Source organism: Podarcis muralis, chromosome 6 (assembly GCF_964188315.1).
Source record: "Podarcis muralis chromosome 6, rPodMur119.hap1.1, whole genome shotgun sequence".
Taxonomy (NCBI): Eukaryota; Metazoa; Chordata; class Lepidosauria; order Squamata; family Lacertidae; genus Podarcis; species Podarcis muralis.
This window is the reverse complement of record NC_135660.1, coordinates 42,107,121-42,123,205: the sequence shown is the minus strand read 5'-3', so window position 1 is coordinate 42,123,205 and position 16,085 is coordinate 42,107,121. Positions and strand designations below refer to the sequence as shown.

The following is a 16,085-nucleotide window of genomic DNA, read 5'->3' as shown; positions in this document are numbered from 1 at the left end:
CATCCAGCATCCTGTTCTCACAGTGGTCAAACAGATCACTGTGGGAAACACATTAGCAAGACCCGAGCACACCAGCACCTTGCCCACCTGCAGTCCCCGACAACTGGTATTCAGAGACTTACTGCTTCTGGCAAAGGAGGTGCTACATAGTTACTGTGGCTAAAAAAGGTAAAGGTAAAGGGACCCCTGACAATTAAGTCCAGTCATGAACGACTCTGGGGTTGTGGTGCTCATCTCGCTTTACTGGCCGAGGGAGCCGGCGTACAGCTTCCGGGTCATGTGGCCAACATGAGTAAGCCGCTTCTGGCGAAACCAGAGCAGCACATGGAAGCGCCGTTTACCTTCCTGCCAGAGCTGTACCTATTTATCTACTTGCACTTTGACGTGCTTTTGAACTGCTAGGTTGGCAGGAGCAGGGACCGGGCAACGGGAGCTCACCCCATCACGGGGATTCAAACTGCTGACTTTCTGATCGGCAAGCCCAAGGCTCAGTGGTTTACACCACAGCACCACCCGCGTCCCTAGTTACTGTGGCTAGTAGCCATCAATTTACCGTCTCCTCCATTAATTTGTTTAATCCTCTTTTAAAACCATCCAAGTTGGTGACCATCACCGCCTCCTGCAGAAATGAGTTCTACCGTTTAACTATGTGCTGCTTGAAGAAGTACTTTCTGTCCTGAATCTTTCAATATTAATTGTATGCCAATGAGTTCTAGTGTTGTGAGAGAGGGTGAAAAATCTTTTCTCCATCCACCTTCTCCACACTGTGCATAATTCTATGTCACCTCCCACTTACCTTTCTCTAAACAAAAAGTTCTGGATGGCCTCATTAAAGGGGGAAAAAATCTTGGATGATCCTGCAGCCAACTCTGACATTTTCCAGCACCATGTAACATAATTCAGTGGGCAGGACTGTCCTTGGCTAATGCATCATGCATTTACCAATCCTGGTGGTGGTTCCCTTCAGAAAATGCTGATCCCTTCTGTTTTCTTACAGAATGGCTCTTTTGTGCACAGGCAATTTGTCATCCAAGGGCTCTTGCAGGGCAGAAGGGAGAAAGAGAGTGGGCACAGCTGTGTCTGAAGGGCATGTCCAGGCAAGAAACGACGGAGCTGTGTTAACACAGTGCATGGGAGCATCTTGCTTCCAGCAACACAAAAAACAAAATGCTTATGCCCTATGTGTATCCCCTTCTGTGACCACAGATGCTACGTTTATGCTGTGTTGTCCCCAAATGACTTCTGGATGTGCAGTATTCCAGCCTCCTCTGTTCCTGTCAGGGTGCTTATTAATGTGTGTTGCTAAGGAGCTGTGCCTGCCCACCGGCAGATTCCCAAGGATGGGCAGTTGAGGAGTTGCGATTTACTGCATTCACACAAAACAGACAACACTTGTAGGGAGAGATGTTCGGGATCCTGAGGCTTAGTCGTCATCTTCTGTACCTGGTTCTCTGCCTTGTCCTGGCAGGAACTCTTTCATACCCAACTCATTTCCATATTTGCCACATGTGGTTTTATGGGGCTCCTATATCATCCCTCCCTCTCCGTGTTTCTCTGTGAAACCTCTTCACCGGGGCCTAACAGACTGTTACTGATTGCAGGCTGCACACCAGTCTTCAAGTCCATTGGGCTTTCTCCCTGCCTTCTGCTTTTGGTGCAGGAATTGCTCTCTTGTTTCCTTGCTATGCTGCGTGAGGGCACACATGAAGCATTTTGAAAACAGTAGCGTGCTATATGGAAACCATTGCTGTTATGCATATTTTCAGCTCAGGAATATTGCCTGCTCAAGAATAGCAGGAGGATTAACGTTCCATGTGTGTTATCACATGCAGTCTCTACCTTCATAAGGACCTAATAAGAGCCCTGCTAAGTCAGACCTAAGGCATCTTTAGCCCAGCATCCTGTTTCCCACACTGGCCAACCAGATGCTTACGGAAAGGAATCCCACAAGAACTTGAGAACAATACAGTGGTATCTCGGGTTAAGTACTTAATTCATTCCGGAGGTCTGTTCTTAACCTGAAACTGTTCTTAACTGAAGCACCACTTTAGCTAATGGGGCCTCCTGCTGCCACCAGGCCGCCGGAGCACGATTTCTGTTCTCATCCTGAAGCAAAGTTCTTAACCTGAGGTACTATTTTTGGGTTAGCAGAGTCTGCAACCTGAAGCGTATGTAACCTGAGGTACCACTGTAGTCCTTTTCCCACTGTCGTTTCCCTGCAACTGGTTCCAACAGAGGAACCAGAAGCACTATATCCTGGTGTAGCAAGCAGCCATCACGACTGGTAGACTGTGAGAAGCCATGAATTTATTAACACCCCTTTTAAAGATTTTCAACTAATAGCCATCACCACAAGCACCAGGAAACTAGATTTTCCTAGGTTCTGCCAGTGGCATCCCCAAGGGATCCTAACATTGGCTTTGAGGGTTTTGGCAATGATATATGGTACACCCTGAAGCAGTAGAGAGCATTTTGCATGATAATGGCCCACTGGGCTGAGGATAAATCCTGAGCATGGCCTTGCCTGTCCTCTCCTTACTCCCTGTCCTGCCCACATCTTTCTGGCCTTGGTGTTAAACAGCTGGTTCCTATTCTTTGCTGTCACCTTCCTGATTCACATATTTCAGTTGGATCCAGCAAGTTCCCTTTAATAGTTCGCTTTGTTCTGCTTCTGGGTACTTGGTTTCCAAAGGAATTAAGAACCACATATTCCTACATTGAAGCTGATGCCACCTGACTCAGGAGAGGCAATGGCAGAAAGACCACCATAAGTTGTCTTCTGTTTTTTCAGACTGGCTACATGGTTCCTTCTTTTTTCAGCTTGCCTGATTTAGAGTGAGATTTATATCCCACATTCCCAGTGCTTAGTTTCAGAGGGGTAGTCAGGTCAGTCTATATTGTAGCAAAAGCAGCAAAGAGTCCTTTTTGTGGCTGTTGCCTACATATTTGGTAAGAGTCTGCCTCAGTTTTGTGCATTTTATGGTTGCAATAGCAGGTACATGACTATTTAAATATTTTCTGACCCGAGATCCTTAGTCCAACAGACCACAAACATTCATTTCTTCCCAATGACACTTGTTTCTTGATTCACCTGCACAGAGGAAGAAAGACTTTTAAAACAGCCTGTGTGTGTGTGTGTGTGTGTGTGTGTGTGTGTGTCCCCAGCATGAACTTAGTGTGGCTTGTCTCTTTCCTGTGTGCCATTTCACACAGGGATTCCATAAATCTAATATAATGGTTGTCTTGATATACGATCAAATGTTTTAATTCTTCTTTGTGAGGCTAGCGTAGGAGAGTCACTTTATCAAGTCATGAGCTGTTCCTTCCTGTCTCAAAAAGGTAGCTGAAGTCATTTTTTAAATGCCATGGTAAAACCAGTCTAGCAACTTGAAACCTGGCTTCCCCTCACCCACAGAGGAACACCTTGCTTCTGTAGTCAGCTACTGAACCTGCCTTCTGATTCCTTTGTCTAATGATTAGAGTCCATTGCTTCCTAAGACAGTCCTAAAGACTGTCATGTACTGTATACGTTTTACATTTGGCTCCCTCCTTCACACGGCCTTTGGGGTCACACCCTCCCATAATCTGAGCAACGTTAGACATGCCATCATTTGTTTTGCACTAACAGGATGAACCATTTTAATATCATACCCCCAAGTAACCCAGAAATCAACATGTTTTCTTTGTAGCGTATAATTATGTCCGTAATTTTGGTCTTGTTTGCCGCAGAGATGATTGGGCCAGGTGGAAATGTAAGTCCGGGGTGCTCTAGGTATTAAAGCAGGACTGTCAGGCTTGAGGGTGCTGAGTTCGAAACATGGCAGATTAGAGATCTTGCCTGATTCCCTTCTGGCATGTTGCAAACACAGTGCATGTGCTGCCTGTACAAGTGATCTCCCGATTAGAGATTGTGTTTCTGGGGAATAAAGAAGAAAGTATATTGAAGTGGAGATGGGGGGGGGGGTTAGGTTAGGCTTGGCAGAGCAGGAGGGGAGCTCAGCCCATTGTTCTGTGAAGAGGGAGACAGCTGGAGAGTGGGAGGCAGCCCATCCCCACTTAAGCTGGGGAGAGGGAAGTTTGGGGGGGTGCAGATTCAGGTCAGCATGTGATAATGTGTCACTTGTCTGAAAACACCCGATCAGGAGCTGGTGCGAAGGGCATGTGTGTGTGTGTGTGCAGTCAGTGCCCGCCTGCCTTGGTGAAGGAGCCCCAGTTCCTTTGAGACTTGATAGTGATAGACAAGCAGGCTCCGCTGTGGGGAATCGAAGCTTGTTACAGGGCACAGAGAGAGAGAATCTGACCCATTACTGGCAATTTCAGTTATCAGCTTGGCGAACTTGATCCTTCCACACTGCAGGAGTGCTGGCTGGGCCTAGCAGCATCTCTAGTCTTCTTAAAAAATGTGGTTAGTTTTGCAGTACAACAGGTTCTGCAGAGTGACGATTCCTTAGCATGTTTTTTAAACCTGTTGTCTGTTGATCTCCTCGGATGCCTCCCAGCTCTTATGATTATGAGATAATAATAGTTGCCTCCACAGGGCTGATTGCAAGTGGAAGTTAGGTAATGTGGGGGGGGGGGGCAGATCTTGTTGTCTCTTCACCTGGGTTTGAAAAGGACACGGATATTTCATTAAAGAAAACCAGTAAATGGCTGCTGGCACAGATGGGATGATGCTTTTCCTGAGAGTCCCTAGGTTCCCAAGAAGTTGAGGGTAGTGCCTATGCACTTGCACTTCTGCTGGAAATGGTGATGAAATATTTGGCTGGCCGGATCCGTAACCTGATACAATAAGGCTTTGGATACACTCCTCTCTGTAGTGTTGCTGCAACAGCCATGACTCAGTGGTGGAGCACTTCTTTTGCATGTTAGAAAGTCCCATTCCCTGGCATCTCCACACAGGGCTGGGTTTGTTCTCTGTCTGAAACCCTGGACAGCCAGCAGACAATGCTGAGCTTGATGGTCCAGTAGTGTGGCACTGTATAAGGCAGCCGCTTCCTGTGTCCTTGTGCCTTCTAGGAGGAGACACCCCAGGCAGGATATTTTCTCCCCAGCCTCATCAAATACTTGGAGAAAGGAGGAAGGAGATTTCACACCACCTTCCACACACAACTGCAGTGTCAGGAATGAGTCGTCCGTCTTGAGCTTTTGTGGGATTTTGGGGGAGCAAAAACCTACAGAACACAAAATGAACATCTTGCAGCAGGGTAAGGTGTCTAGGACCTGTGGCTGAACTGGCTGGACTTTGGTGGCAGCGTCATTAAATAGCAGCAGCTTTGCCCTTGCTACCTAAGGTTGGTAGTGGTTGCCGCTCACTACTTCCCTCTCTGCTTTCTGATCATGGATTGGGAGGCTGAAAACAGTTGTTTGAGATGGATTCCTGTGCACCTTCTGCCTGGTTCTTGAGCTGAGCACCGACTTCCTGAAAGACAAAGCAGGGGTCCTGGGTTTGGAAGTAAACTGGATGTCTCCTAGGTCCTTCTCTGAACCAGAGAAGGGCAGACCCAACCTTTCTTAATCCTGAAGCTCCTTCCGATAGGGACCCCAAAGCTGCCTATCACTTTAAGAGCTTGGAGAAAGCAAGAGAGCCTGTGCCAGGCAGTGACAGTGCTTCCTGGGCAGAGGGACCATAGCTGCACACTCTCACTGCCTTCAGTCTTTTAAAGTAGCAGGCGGAATGGCCAGAGTTGTTCTGATCAGTGCCTGATTGGCAGGTAGACCTAGAAGCTGTCTCAGGGTTGTCCAATGGGAACCCAGCCTGCTCTGAAAGCAGCCTTTGTACCTCTTCAGTCAAAGACCATTTCCTCTGTGTGCTGAGTTGCCTGGAGCCAAAGGAATGGTGTCTCTTGTCTATGGAGGTGGCTGCTGCCTGCCTCTTCCTCTGCCTACTACTGAGCTAATTGTTCCCAAGCTAATCTCCTTGAGAAGCTTAACTTAGCTGGGGGCTGGGAGAAGCCAGGAGACTCTACCTATGGCCTGGTAATGCCAGCGGCTTGCTGTGGAAAGCAGGTGACCAAAATAAGTTCTGATTTTGCAGCACAAGTAGAAGTTATTTCCCTTTGCTCCTATATTACGAGGTGCATAAAGGAAACTGTTTGGCCTTTGGGGTTCAACTAGCTCCAGCAGGGGGCCTTGCTAGCTCCCCCATCCTTCATTGCAGAAGTTGTCTGCTAAAGATGCCACATAACTCATTTTAAACAGGCCTGACCTGTTTTTACTTGCCATCTGTCCAGGTTTTTGTTTTAATTCAGCTTTAATGCCGGGCACCAGGCCATTTAAAAAGCAATTTGCGTATTAAAATGGCACAACTACAATAGTTTGTATGCAAATAAGCCACAGCTCCTTTTGGCTGTGTAAATGTGGGAACCCTATTGCCAGGCCTGCCTCAGGTGCCCCTCCTCCTCCTCTGCAGGTAAAGGACCTCTAACCAAAGTATCCTGGTCCCTTAGTCGTGATGGCAACTCCCCTTTCCTATCTGGGGCAGCCATAAAAGGTTGCAACCACCTGTAAGGTATTGGTGGAGCCATCCTCAATGATGCAATGACCATGTTTGGGGACAAGGGAAGGGCCACCCAAGTTTGGGACTTGACTTGTCTCTTGCTTTTTCCAGCTTTGTTCTCTCTTTCTGAGAACATGTCTTGCCCCTGGCTTTTCTCTTCATCTACCCACCCTAATTAGACTTAAACCTGCAGCACAAGCTTCTTATACAGCTGACTTGAAGCTAAATCCCCTTGCAGAGCCAGCCTGGGCAGGGTCAGCTCAGGAAGCTGGCCTTCTGCTTTCTCCACAGAGAGCGCTGAGCAATGCACCTCTGTGAAATGCATGAGGGGCGAGTGGTGTGGGGAGGCCTCCCCTCTGTGCATCCCTTGAATCTGGAGGACATTTTCCTGGGGGATGAAAGGGCCACAACAGCATTGGGGCAGGGCGAGAATTATTGTCTGGAAAACGATGTTTACTCTGTGTGCCTATGATTTCATCTTGCTTGCACTCATGGAATCCGTCACAGAATTTGGCACCCATAAATTCTCCGTTTTCCTGTTAAAACCACACATCTGTTGCTGTTACGGCTGTGAACAAAAGCTGGGACACGTGGGCAGTGTTGGGCGAATTCCTCGACGCCAGAGGACCCTGTGCAAGACTTCCAGCTTCAGGGGCGGGTGTGGGGAACAGGGACAGGAAGGTGTTTGGGTCTTCCCTTGGGTGCGTTGCTCCCATCTCCCTTGTGTCTGACCATTCCCCAGATCCAACTCATTTGAACGTTTCGATCTTGGAAGCAGAAGACAGTATGCGCACACACAAAAAGCAAAATACGTGCATATTTTGCATGATTTCCATAATTTATTCAGGTCACCGAATTTGAACCTCCTTGGTGCAGAAATATACACAGCCCTCATTGTTCGTCTTTCCTCCAAGTACCAAGGAGAGGTTGTTGCGAGATAAGAGTCAAACAATATTGCATTGATTTTTCCAAAACAATTAGTCTCTATGATCTCCTCTGCTGCAGATAGTGACCCCACAACCCATGAGCAGCTGCTCCATAAAACTTACTTCCTGGTAACCTAGTGGTTACAGATTCTGTGCTGTGGTGCTTTTGTGGTGGGTGGGAGAAGTCAGCTGGGAATGAGATGAGAGCAGAGAGTCAGTATTTGACTTTGTTCCAATGGGATCCATGCAGGACTTGCTCCCTTTGGAAACTGCTAACGTGGCACTTTTACCCAGGATGGGAGGGGGGTAGCTTTTACTTTCCCAGCTATTTAGTGGTCCTATGAATATTGCATGAGAATTACAGGCTCCTAAGAAGGGGAATGGCTCTATATTTCGCTCCCTGTTCCTTGGGAGCCAGGCTAGTGGCTAGCTGTCCGTTCTGGGATTCAAGGGCAGCCATTTCCCCCAGCAGTGTGTGTGACTTTCTGACCTGTTCCAGGGTTGTCATTGGCTAGCAAACTCTCCGTACAGGTTTTATTTCTTCAAATGGTACTGGAAGCACTGCTCTTTCTCACTGCTCCCATTAAACTGCAGCTACTTACCCCAATCAATGTCTTCCTGGCCATCTCTAGTACCCCTAGAGATTGTGGCTGGTTAATTACATCCTGGCGGCAGGTATTCCAGTCACCGCATCTCATGGGGTTGGGCTGGAACAGAGTGCTTGCTTCCCGCACATCTCCCCCTCCCCCTCCACTTTCTCCAGACTGAACATGGCAAGGAGGCTGAAATCTACAGTGAAAAGGACACCAAAGTCTACAGCAAGCAGCAGCATTCTGAGGGCTGCTTGGGAAGCAGAGGAAGCTGTGCAGTGAAATGAAACCTTTGGTCCATCTGGCTCAGAATTACCAAGGCTGATTAGCAGCGACTCTCCAGGATTTGAGAGCCAAACTGCACATGGCACTGAATGTGTCGCTTGGAATCGTGTCAGGGTTGTTGTTTGTTTAATATTAGTGCAGGGCCCTAGTTTTCATCAGGACCACAGTGCAAGGGGTGGGGAGGTTGAACCCAGTTCACACCCACCCACACCACTGTTGCTGGCCTAGTAACAACCAAGGGTTGGGGGAGTTCATTGGGAATGTGGGGAGGGAAGGAGCCTTCTTGCACTTTACAGTCCTGATAAAATCAGGCCTCCTTGTGCCTGCTTTAAAAAAACCAACAACCACCACAAAGTGTTTCCAAGTCATACATTTGGCATCACATGCAATTTGGCCCTTTGACAAGGAATGTTTCCCAGCCCTTCCTGCAGATGCCAGCGGCTGAACCTGGGACCTCCTGCAGGAAAAGCAGGGGCTCTGCAACTTGAGCTGCAGCTCTTCTGAGGTCCTGTGCCAAAGAAAACCTCAGGAGACCTTGCTCAGGGCTGCCCTCCGGTTGTATCTAAGATCCGTTTCCTGCTGCTTCTTGGGACCCATTATGGACATGATGTCTGACTGTTCACCCATGAGTGTAAAACTCCTAAGGACATGCAAGGCAGGCCTGCTCAGTTGGATCTTGTATTGTGCTCAGCCTTTGACCCCCTGGTCTTATTTGTCATCCATATACTTTGGTCTCCAGCTGTTTGGGACTACAACTCCCATCATCCCTAGCTAGCAGGACCAGTGGTCAGGGATGATGGGAGTTGTAGTCCAAAACAGCTTGCGACCCAAGGTTGGGAAACCCTGATACTCACTATTGCAGGCATGAGGTACATAAGATGCTGTCTTATACTCAGTCAGACAAATGATCTATACAGCTTAGTATTATCTTGTTTTTTTGTTTGTACCCTGCCCACCTGACTGGGTTGACCCAGCCACTCTGGGTGGCTTCCAAAATATGTATAAAAACAAGATAAGACATTAAACCTTAAACAGCTTTGCTATACAAGGCTGCCTTCATATGTCTTCTAAAGGTTATATAGTTACTGCTCCTGGATTAACATCCCCATTAAAGCTTTTATAACCCACTTTTTTTCTCTGAGGAGCTCAAGGTACTCGCCCTCCTCAGTTAATCTCCACAACAACCCTGTGAGGTAGGTTAAGCAGAGAGGCAGTGACTGGCCCAAAGTCACCCAGTGAGCTTCCTGGCCAAATGGGGATCTGAACCCAGATCTCCCAAGTCTAACCCAGCCTTTCGCAACCTTGGGTCCCCGGATGTTCTTGTACCACAACTCCTATCATCCCTGAGCACTGGCCATGCTGGCTAGGAATGATGGGAGTTGTAGTCCAACAACATCCAGGGAACTAAGGTTGAGAAAGGCTGCTGTAGCCACTACACCCCACTGACTTAAAATAAAAATAAAAATCAGCATTTTAAAATTCTGCATTTTTTAAACTGTTCCCCTCTCCTTTTCTCACCCTCCTGTCCTGCCCCACTCCATTCTCTCATTCCTTTGAATGGTTAAATCAGACAGCTTTAGAATGGGATTGTACTTGTTGTGAACCACTGTGGCAACTGTAGCCAAAAAAGTGGGTGCAAATATAATCATCATCATTATCCTCACTCTGAGGCACACTTGAGTTGGGGACTTTGTCTGAATGCACTGCCATGTGAGAGATTGTCATGTGACTTGGCATTTTCAAAGGTTCTCTCTATATTCCCCTCATACTCTGGAGCAGAGAACATGACTCACAATTCCATCTCCCCCCCCCCCACTAATTACGCTCTTAATGTTAGTGCTCCTTGGCCCCATCATTATACTCAGTGGCGGGTGACATTCCCTGGGTTGTTTTGCAGAGCGCCAGTTATATCCTGAGTCTCCAATGTAGTATTCTTATTTGTGGTTTCTGTGTAGACCCACCCTTGGGCTATGTGCCTCTGCTCATGAGAGCTGTGGAAGTCTGTAGAGCAGGGGATTCCCAAACAGTGGCCCATGGTCTGCAAGCTTCATTCAGGGAGCTCACGGTGTGTCTGTGGATTTGGGCTGGAGACAGGAGCTGGCCTACCCATCACATAAAACATTGGCATTGATTTTTGTATCTTATTGCTTTTTTATTTTGTGTCTTATTGCTTTTTTTATTGCAGCGGTTCCCAATTAGCTAAGTACTGCAGGCCCCCTGTATTTCAAAAGCCAAGCCACGGACTCCCTACTTTTAAAAATGTTGATATCTCTATGGTAGTTTTTGTTGCGTGAATGGTGCCATGGATCCCCTGGGTGGGTTACAAACCACCAACTGGGAATCACTGTTTTACTGCATTATCTTTTGAATTCCATGGAATTCTAATTGAAATACCGTTGACTCGCAGCTTATGTGCATTTAACTTGTGCGATCCCAGCTTTAACTGGTTGTATCCCAGAAGGCAGGGGGACGGCAGAGTGGGGGGAGGGACCTTTGGCAACCCCACCTCCCATTGCACACACCTTGGGAGAGCCGTTCAGAGGTGCAGGGAGAGTCTGTAGCTGCCTTGGAAGAGAGTGCAGAGGTGCAGGGAGAATGCTGCCCTGTGCTTTTTATGGTTTTAAAATGTTGCTTTGACTATACACAATTTTGGCTTTATGCGCTATCCCCCAGAATGTAACCCCCGCATAAATTGAGAGTCAACTGTACAATAAAATGCTACGTATAAGAGATTAACCTTCAACGTTGCACTGTTATCCTCCATCAGTGCAACCATTTCTGGATAATCTTCCCTCTTTTCCTCCTTCCTCTGATTCTCCAGAGCAGATTTAGGGTAGTTGCAGGGGGCCCGTGGAAGGAGGAAGGAAAGCCCCATCCTGCTCATGGGATCGTTGCCTTCTGCTAGCACACCAGGTTAATTGAATTTGGGCTAGAGGGTTGCATTCAACTAAGTCTTACTCAAAGTTGAGCCACTGAAATGAATGAACCTGAGTTAGTCATGTCCATTGACTTCAGTGTGTCTGCTGTGAGTAGGACTAGTATTGAATACAACCCAAAAGAAGCCATAGAAACCATACAGCATCTAGCACAGCACATTTGCTGCAACAGGCGAAAATAATAATTTAAGTGCTGTGCCGTGACCCTCAGCAATTTCAAAGTGGTCCCTGGGGGGAAAGTTTGGGGACATAAGATGAGCCTTCCGGATCAGACCAATGGCTCTTGTAGTCCAGCATCCTGTTTTCACAGTGGCCAAACCGATGCCTGTGGGAAGCCTGCAAGATGGACTGTTCCAGAAAATGAGCTGAGGAAGGGATGTGCCTGCCTCTCGGAACATGCTCCAAGGGGTGTAGCAAACACCTTCCTGTGTAGCCCAGAACATTCCTGGCAATTTCACATCTAGCCCAGTAATTAGGCTCGTAATGTTGGTCTTGTTTGCCACATCATTATCCCCAATAGTAGGTTGCAATTCCCCCTATTATTTTGCAGAGCAACAGTTATGACCTTCCTGAGCTTGGATATGTTTGTTAATATCTGACATGGCATTAGCTTTTTGTGCCAAATCATCTCAAAAGGTGGCTCATGTTTGTTATTCTGTACACACACACACACACACACACACACACACACACACACCAAGACTATCCACACAATGCTGCTTCTGCAGGTTCTCTCTTCTTTATAGATGTACATTCTTGCAATCTTTCCTGTGTTATGCTCCGTATGTATCCTATTAAATTTCATCAGTTTGTGTTCTTGGCACAGATCCGTGGTGTATCGAGAGCAAAAAGAAAGTTTGTCCTCTCCTCTGTGGGGCTTTTAGCCCCCTCCAGTTCTATACTCAATTAAAAGAAAACGTTTCATAGCCTTCTCTGTTTAATGCTGAGTTATTATTTCCCGAGACAGCTTTCCACTCAAATTGTGAGGCTCCCTGCTTTGTATTAGCTGTTCCTCAACTTGGTTGCGTGCACAGTTTTTGGATGACACATTTAGAAAATATTTGGAAGGCCAAAACAAAGCTAAGATGGAGAATGCAAGATTTTGTGCAGAGATAAAAACGGAGGAAATGTGCCTGTTTGGAGTGGGAGATTGAGGAGAGATGTGGGAGGTATTGAAATGTCCCCCTTTTAAATCACTGTTAAGAAAAACGAGTTTCCTTTAGAAGGGGGGTGTAGGGGTGTTTGTCGGCAGCTATGCACCTGCTGGCTTTGTTTTGGGGTGCCTCGTGGATCCTGCCTCTGGTAAAGGAGCAGAACCTGAATAAGACACTCAATAATCCATGCCACAATTAGGGAGAGAACCCCGATGAACTGAGCTTTTCTCAGAGGAGCCCCTGCCTTGCTGTAGCTCATCCTTTGCCAGCCTTGCAACTCACCAGACTACAGCTCCCTGGCTTATTCTCTGGCTAATTCCCTGTGCTATAAATACTGCCTGGGGTGACAAACTCCCTAAGGCTCCGGTCAGGGCGGTGGCCGTGCAGGAAAAGCTCTGCCAGTGGCTACGTGACTCGTGCCAGGCTGTGGAAAGGGCGGGGCAATGGCTGGCAGAGGAAAGGGCCTGGCTAGGGTGAATCTCTTGCTTTGGGACACCCCCATTTGAAGCCTCCCTCTCCCTCTGCAGGTCGCAATGAACCTTTGAAGAAAGACCGTCCCAAGTGGAAGAGCGACTACCCCATGACCGATGGGCAGCTGCGGAGCAAACGGGACGAGTTCTGGGACACGGCACCGGCCTTCGAGGGCCGCAAGGAGATCTGGGATGCGCTCAAGGCTGCTGCCTATGCAGTGGAGGCGAATGACCACGGGCTAGCGCAGGCCATTATTGACGGTGCTGGAGTGACCTTGCCCCATGGTATGTGATGCAGGACGGGAAGTGGGCAAGAGAAGAAATAGCACAGGGCTAGTTCTTTCTGCCTTATCTCTTGCCAGAGGTAGAAATCATGCTCTGTGCTGTGAGTGTAAAATGGGAACTTCTATCCAGGCAAAAATCATAAAGCAGGAATAGGCAATCGGTGCTCCTCTCTAGGTTCGTTGGACTGCAATCCCATAATCCTTGCATGACTGTTGGCCATGTTGACTGGGCTCATAGGAGCTGGGAGCTGGAGGGCCAGAGATTCTCCCATCCCTGTTTTAGGGCCTGAAGTCCCTGTTTGAACCCCTTGCCTGCCTGCCACAGTACAAGCACACATGTGCACCTGCAAACCCAAGATAGCAGCAAATGTGTGCTTATCGCCATGCATATTATGCAGGTTAGACACACACAGAAGTAATAATTGGCCATGCCTCCCTGCTACTTGTCTCCACTGTGAGAAATGTGTTTACTGCCACAAAATATATGAAGTGTCCTCAGAGCTGGTACTTCCAGGATTCTTGAGCTCTTTTGATCCCTCTGTACACATTTGTTTCTGGAATAAGGACAACATTCTCCCAAGACCTGAACAAACTGAGACTGTACCTGCCACTTCACCTTCAGGAGGAAAGAGAAAAAGTGCCAACTTCATCTCTGTTACCCTGTGTTAGTCTCTGTATGGATGAAGCATTTATTTGCTCATTTATTAACATTGTATCCTACTCTTCCTCCCAAAGGGGCAAACATCAAAATGTTAAAACAATACAATCTTAAAAACAAAAACAAAACAAAACATATGTACAACTTTTTTATTCAATTTAAAAGTGTCTAAACACATTTAAAAGCAGTCACATAACCTCACAGTTACTATTTTCAAAGTTATCACGGCCAGTACCTATAACCCATCAAATGCCTGTGTAGTAGCACCCACCCTGTGGAACGCCCTCCAACCAGACTTTTAGAAGACATCTGAAGGCAGCCCTGTTTAGGGAAGCTTTTAATGTTCAATAGACATTAAAAAGTATTGTTTTAATATTTTGTTGGAAGCCGCCCAGAGTATCTGGGGAAACCCAGCCAGATGGGTGGGGTATAAATAATATATTATTACTATTATTATTATTATTATTATTATTATTATTATTATTAAACAGGGAAGTTTTAAATTTCTCCTGAAAGCCAATAATGAGGGAGACAAATACACTTAATCCACAAATGGGGAGCCACCAACAAGAAGGCCCTGCCATGGGTCAAAATGCCAACTGGACAGCAGCCAGAGTTAGTATGACCTACAGGGCCTCACCTGCCAATCATAGGGTCTGGGGTGCTTAATGTTGCGGGAGATGCTCCTTTTAATTCTTGGTTCCCGAGCCATTTAGGGCTTTGTACACCAGGACTCACATCTTGAATTGGGCTCAGTAACTTGCTGGCAGCTCACTGGCAGCTGGGGTGTGATAGGTGGCTGGGCAAGGTTGTTAGAGAGTTGGACTAGGACCTGGGAGACCAGGGTTCAAATCCCCGCTTGGCCATGAAGCTCACTGAGTGAGCTTGGGCCAGTCTCTTCTCTTAGTCTAGCCTACCCCTTCTCTTAGTCACATGGTTGCTGTGCAGATTGAATGAGGAGGTGGAGAACCAGGTAGGCCACCTTGAGCTCCTTGGAGAGGAAAAAAAGGATATATAAATAAATAAGGAGAGGAAATGGAAAGCTTACATTTAGTTTGGTTTAGAATCAAGGGGAAGAGACTGGGTTCCGTTCCCCCCTATATAAGCCTCTCACGCCCCCTGCTGGCGCTTTCTTTCTCCTGCAGGCTCCCTCACCGAGTGCTATGATGAACTGGGTAACCGCTACCAGCTTCCAGTCTACTGCCTGGCCCCCCCTGTCAACCTGATCATGGAGCGGAGCGAGGAGGAGGGCGTGGAGCCCCCCGAGCCAACGCCCAACACCCGGCGCGAATTCCCCCTCAAAGTCCGCCTCTCCACGGGCAAGGACCTGCGCCTGAGCGCCAGCATGACAGACACTATCGGGCAGCTGAAGAAGCAGCTGTACGCCCAGGAAGGACTGGAGCCCACCTGGCAGCGCTGGTTCTTCTCGGGCAAGCTCCTGACGGACAGGAGCCGCCTGCAGGAGACCAAGATCCAGAAGGACTTTGTCATCCAAGTCATCATCAACCAGCCGCCTGCACCGAGGAACTGAGCTGGAGGCGGGTGGTGCGACGCCCCGGCCTTCAACCCAGGGACTGAGATTGCAGGAGGCTGCTCTTGCGCCTGGAGGGGGGCCCAGCAGGTGGCGCCCTCGGAACCAGGGCCGGAAGGTTCCCCAGCAGCCCCTGAGAAATTGCACACACTCACTCGCTGCAAGAGGCAACAGACTGAGTTGACAGCGCAGATGGGCAACATTGAAAGTGGTTTATCCCCGTGGTTTGTCTCTCGGGGCCCTTTGGGGCCAATTTTTTTAAACTTCCCAGAACCCCAAGGATCGGACCTCCCCCCTCTTCCCAAATTATCCAGGCTCTGGGCTCGGCTGGCACCGAAACACATGCCTCCCCCCCCCCTGCTCAGCTCCAGTCCGGGCTGAGCTGCCTGCACTTGAGCCTATATGACGGATTGTGGACGCTGTCTCCTGGGCACAGCTCTTGTCATTTGGGCACTGAGAAGCTGGAGACCAAAGCGTCCCTGACATGAAGGGACCAGGCTGGGCCCAGGGCTGCACTACGTGGGTCAGAAGACCCTGCCGGTTCTGGCTCCCCATTTCCAGGCCACTGAATGAGACCTTGAGTAATGCTGAGGTTGGCCCTCTTTGCACAATTTCATGGGATGAGCCCAGCGAGGCAGCTGCTGCTCGTCCTGGTTTTATGGGCAGCCCCTCAACCAGATAAGGTGCGATACGGGGGAAGATGGTTTGTATGTATAGGTATCAGTGTAATTTATCAATAAAGCCTTTTCCAACTA

General features: G+C 48.1%; 1 protein-coding gene across 1 annotated transcript in view; it reads left to right on the top strand.

The window, feature by feature from the left end:
- The window catches only part of UBTD1 (ubiquitin domain containing 1), a 22,911-nt gene extending 6,826 nt beyond the window's left edge, over positions 1 to 16,085 (top strand). The window contains exons 2-3 of the mRNA XM_028730553.2: positions 12,915 to 13,142; positions 14,945 to 16,085. Coding sequence (XP_028586386.2) covers positions 12,915 to 13,142; positions 14,945 to 15,330 — 614 coding nt within the window. The 3' untranslated portion in view covers positions 15,331 to 16,085. The remainder of the gene's footprint in view (positions 1 to 12,914; positions 13,143 to 14,944) is intronic.